This window comes from Bison bison, unplaced genomic scaffold (genome assembly GCF_000754665.1).
Source record: "Bison bison bison isolate TAMUID 2011002044 unplaced genomic scaffold, Bison_UMD1.0 scf7180017864215, whole genome shotgun sequence".
Classification (NCBI taxonomy): Eukaryota; Metazoa; Chordata; class Mammalia; order Artiodactyla; family Bovidae; genus Bison; species Bison bison.
This window is the reverse complement of record NW_011494787.1, coordinates 11060326-11065662: the sequence shown is the minus strand read 5'-3', so window position 1 is coordinate 11065662 and position 5337 is coordinate 11060326. Positions and strand designations below refer to the sequence as shown.

Below are 5337 nucleotides of genomic sequence, written 5' to 3'. Positions count from 1 at the left end.
GCCATCCAACCATCTCATCCTCTGCCGTCCCCTTCTCCTCCTGCCCTCAATCTTTCCCAGCATCAGAGTCTTTTCCAATGAGTCAGCTGTTCGCATCAGATGGCCAAAGTATTGGAGTTTCAGCTTCAAAATCAGTCCTTCCAATGAACACCAGGACTGATCTCCTTTAGGATGGACTGGTTGGATCTCCTTGCAGTCCAAGGGACTCTCAAGAGTCTTCTCCAACACCACAGTTCAAATGCATCAATTCTTCGGCACTCAGCTTTATTTATAGTCCAACTCTCACATCCATACATGACCACTGGAAAAACTATAGCCTTGACTAGACAGACCTTTGTTGACAAAGTAATATCTCTGCTTTTTAACATGCTGTCTAGGTTGGTCATAATTTTCCTTCCAAGGAGTAAGCGTCTTTTAATTTCATGGCTGCAATCACCATCTGCGGTGATTTTGGAGCCCCCAAAAATAAAGTCAGCCACTGTTTCCACTGTTTCCCTATCTATTTGCCACAAAGTGATGGGACCAGATGCCATGATCTTAGTTTTCTGAATGTTGAGCTTTCAGCCAACTTTTTCACTCTCCTCTTTCACTTTCACCAAGAGGCTCTTTAGTTTTTCTTCATTTTCTGCCATAAGGGTGGTGTCATCTGCATATCTGAGGTGATTGATATTTCTCCCGGCAATCTTGTTAGTGCTTCTTCCAGCCCAGTGTTTCTCATGATGTACTCTGCATATAAGTTAAATTAGCAGGGTGACAATATACATCCTTGACGTACTCCTTTTCCTATTTGGAACCAGTCTGTTGTTCCATGTCCAGTTCTAACTGTTGCTTCCTGACCTGCATATAGGTTTCTCAAGAGGCAGATCAGCTGGTCTGGTATTCCCATCTCTTGAAGAATTTTCCACAAACCCTTCCCCAAACCCTCAACCATGTCATCTGCCCCAAGACCATCAGTTCCCCATGATGATCTCTTTCCTGCTCCACTGCCTTCAAACAGAAATTTCAGAAGGTGGACATCAGGTCTGAACTAGGCACACAGCTGCTGTAGCACCAGAGGGTTCTCAGGGCACACACACTCCTCCTCCTACTTCGTGCCCCATGGTCATGCAGTTAGAATGGCATATCTCTGTAGCTGTCACCTGCCAGCTTCCTAGGCACAGCCTGTTTATCACCTAACAGCCATACAGCAGGTAGGCAGCTCAGCTTCTCCAGTAATCCTGATGCTTGCATTTCTTCGGGAGATACCAGCAGCTGATAGTGTCACATGATAGTGTTGGCCTCCCAACCCATGTGTCAGCGAGGCAGGTGATAACACCAACCTGATATTCTCACTCCACCCTAAACCCCAGCTCCACCCCTGGCTCCAGTCTTGTCACACTGGCCCAGGAATCTATCATTTCCATATTCTCCCCATTTTCTAGGCTATTTAGCAAGAGGTAGGATGCTTGTTTCCCCAGTCCTTCATTCCCTTCACAAATGCCTCAAAGTCATCTGTATTTTGCAGAAGTGTGATTGATATACCCAGAGATGGGCCATCCCAAACACTGTTTAGACTGCGGTTCTGCAGAGCGACCTGACTCCCTCCTCAGTTCTGAGAGGGTCTGCAGCAGCCAGCAGGCAGCTAGACTGTGCCCCACCCCCACTCCCGCAATCTCTCTTATTGCAGACAGTGCTACAGTTTGGGGACATATGGGGGGATTAAGATCATACAACAATAAATGATAGTTAATCTTCACTGAGCACATGTCAGTTTATTGCGCTAAACCCTTTATATGCATCATCTTGTTTCACTTCAAGAAGGTGCCTCCTCAGGGCCTTAAGATCACCAGCTAGTATTGGAGAAATGGATTTAAACTGAGATCTCTCCTCCATGGGAGACACTGTGAAAACCCTCAGCAGCATCTTTTGTTGATGGTTTTGCTTTTGTTTTATAGAAAAATGCTGTGATTGAAAGCCTGCAAGAACAAGTAAACAATGCCAGAGAGAAGCTGGTGAGACTGATGTCAGCAGGGTGCTCCTCTGACCTCCAAGAGGAGGCTGTGCCACCTGCCTCTTCCCACCACAAGGACATCCTGGCCACAGCCTCTGCCCATAGCCTGGCACCTCAAGGGCCTTCAGAATGTCTCTCTGACTCTCAGAATGATACCAGTGCGGCCACCCAGGACTCCCAGAGCACCTCAGTGCTGGCCTCAAGTGTACAAGGCCTCAGGGGGCCTGTGAAGGATACCAGCCCCTCCACAGGGCAGAAGAAGAAAATTTCTGACTTGAAAGACCTTTCTAATCCTTTACATTTGGGCTGCAGCCAGAAGCCATGGGCTGAGCAAAGCCAGACTGCAGAAAGAAGAGACCAAGTACCCATGGCCCTCCACCAGTGTCTCATGCAAAGTGAAGAAGGCTCTGTTCCCCAGAGACACGGGCAGGTAGAGAACTCAGAGGGGTCCCCAGAGCAACTGGGGTCAAGAGTCAATTCAGTGATCAGGGAGAAACTTCAGGAAGTCCTCCAAGATCTGGGCCTGGGCCCTGGGGCTCCCCTCCCCTCTTCCTTGTCTTGTCCCCAGCAGCCCTGGAAGAGCATCGCTGCCCACAGCCCCCAGAAGGTGCCCCTCTCCAAGGAGCCGGGCTTCAGCCCGTCCATGGTGAGGAGAAGGAGGGCGGCACAGCGGGCTCGCTCACACTTTCTAGGCGCTGTACCCTCCTATGTGGGGCATCGGGTAAACAGGGCCATTTCTGGGCAAAATGTACAGGACAGCCCCTGCCTGGACCCCCAAACTGCTGATCCCAGGGTAGCAAGACCCTCTTCTGGGAATCCTTTAGTACTCCCTGCTCCTCGAGGCAAGCCAGGCGCCCTAGAGGGCCACACACAGCGCCAGGCAGAGCCCCGGGGAGCCGAACGGAGCCTCGAATCCTTTCCCCAAAAGTCTTCCGGTTCTGGCCGGAAGCTGTGTCCCGCTGCCCCACGCCCATCCAGGGCCTCCCCCGACCTGCCTGGGCAGCGGCAGCCCCCAGGGTCCCCAGGCTGCCCCTCCCTGTCTTCTCCGAGTAGCTACCTTGACACCGAATCCAGCAGCTCAGACGAGCTCTTCTGCCGCTGCCACCGGCCCTACTGCGAGATCTGCTTCCAGAGCTCCTCTGACTCCAGTGACAGTGGCTCGTCAGATACCGACCCTGAGCCTGCGGGGGCGCTGGCTTCCTGGGAAAAGCTGTGGGCCCGCTCGAAGCCTATCGTGAACTTCAAAGATGATTTGAAACCCACGCTGGTGTGAACAGCAGAGCAAGTCTGGATCTAGGGCTCTGTCGGGATAAGCCATAGCGTGGCCCGCTGTGGCCTTCAGGGAACAGACCAGTGCCCTTTCCGCATCCTTGCGCTCATTTGAGCACCATGGTACCTTGAGCACTTCCTGATGTACACAAAGAGGGATATTGCCTGTTTTGTTACTACCTCACAGCATTCCTGTAAGAGACTCCAGCTGAGTGCCCATAAAAGATACCCTTTAGATTAAAAGGTGCTAAATGAGCACAAAGGGTCTTCTGTTCTGGTCAGCCTGTAATGTACAAAACTCTATATATACCAGATGGATGGCTGGGTGGACAGACAGATGGAGAAGTGGAAAGAAAATTCTTGCAGAACCAGAGTTGTGGACTGTAATTCATCAGATTGGGTTTTTGGTGGCCAACCTGCTAGGAAAATATCTCCTATGGACTTGGTGGTCCACTCTCGGCAGGGGGTGGTTTGTTTCTGCTCAAGTTTGTGAACAGCACCACCTCTCAGTCCTAGCTTCCAGTCAGACTCATCTCAGAGCCACCTGTGCATCTCTATTTTGTGTTCATGTCCTCACACCATTGTGGCACCTCACCACCATTGATGAGACAGTCAGGCAGCCCAGATCTCTCTCCTGGGCTCGGATGGCACCTGAGGTACTGGTGCCATCGGATGGCACCCCCCTTCTTTGACCCTGCCAGTGGTGCAGTTTTGTGGTAGTGGGAAGTATGTATTGGCAATCCCTGTTGAGGTTGGAGAGGCCCTATTGGTCAAGAGGGTGCCAGCTGGGCCAACATGACCACTGATGGCTACATTGACCTGGAAATAGAAAACAGGAAAATAGAAAGGAAGAAATGGGGAAGATAAGAAAAAAAAAAAAAAAACAGATTTTGCACATTTACCTTGAGTCTAGCATGACTAGACTCAGTAATTACTTATGATAACCCCATGAAGTAGGTACTCTCATCCCCATTTTACAGGTGGGGATTATGAGGCTTAAGAGGATGGAGGTGGCTTCCACAGCATCACACTGCTGGAGAGGGGCCCGTGTGGGAGTTGGCCACAGCTCACAGGATTCCAAGTGCATACACTTCCCTGGGGCACATCTCTTCACTTGTTCCTCTGGGAGTGGCAGGCAGAGTGTGGCAGGCTGGACAGCAAAGGCAGTGTGGGAAGCTGCGGTGTGCTCAACCTGCAGTCCAGGAAAACAAAACTGGGCTCCTCGCCTCAGTAAGCAGCCCGTCACTGCCTCACTGCCTTGGGAGCCCACCCACACCTCCCACAGCAGCCGGGGAGCTGGTGAGAGAGAAGTACCAGGGTCTTGTCGGCTGCCAGAGCCACAGAGAAAACACAGCTGGGTCCACTTCTTTTGTTGCTGAGCTAGTTGTTTACAGGCTATTCCCTGCCTCTAACCTGGGTGTGTATCCGCATGTGTATACATGCTTATGTGCAGGAGCATGGGCCTAATTAGATACGTCCAGAGGGGAGCATTTGGCTCTAAATGTCTTGCAGAAGATGTTATCATGGACTCTCGTTGGCTGCTGACACCTTGTGAGTCTCCAAACACTGGACCAGGAGGCCTTCCTGGCAACACAGCTTCTTCTGTTGTCCACTTTTAAATACAAATATCATAATTTATTCTGCATGTGGGCTTGAAGTTTCTGCTTGTGCTATTTGTATGCTGTCCAAGTGATGCCTTAATAAAAGAAATGGCTCTCAAGGCAAGTCTCTTCAGAAATTGTAGTTTGGGGCTGGGGAGGAGGGGTACAGACAAGACTAAAGCACCCAAAGGAGTGGAAACAAAGCAGCACTTAGAGTTGCTGTTGGCTTACCGTGGGATCCAAGTGCATTTCCCACCACACTTCCGCTGGTAAGATTCCTCTTACATCTCCATGTGCAGCTTCCTGGCCCAGGAACACCCATGAGTAAAGGAGACTGGACCCTTGATTCTTCCCACCCACTGGGGGTCCTGTGCTTGGGCTTCACCTCCTTCAGCTCCTTTCCCCCCAGCGCATCACCACTAGCAGCCTACTATTCCATAGTGTGTGATATGGCAGTCCTCTCACTCTGTCCGCTCC

General features: G+C 50.9%; 1 protein-coding gene across 2 annotated transcripts in view; it reads left to right on the top strand.

Annotated features, from left to right (window-relative positions):
• The window catches only part of GPR156 (G protein-coupled receptor 156), a 109287-nt gene extending 104308 nt beyond the window's left edge, over positions 1-4979 (top strand). For both annotated transcript variants that reach the window (XM_010845387.1, XM_010845386.1), the window contains one exon: positions 1935-4979. In XM_010845387.1, the coding sequence (XP_010843689.1) occupies positions 1935-3263 (1329 nt within the window). In that variant the 3' untranslated portion in view covers positions 3264-4979. The remainder of the gene's footprint in view (positions 1-1934) is intronic.
• The last annotated feature ends 358 nt before the right edge of the window (positions 4980-5337 follow it).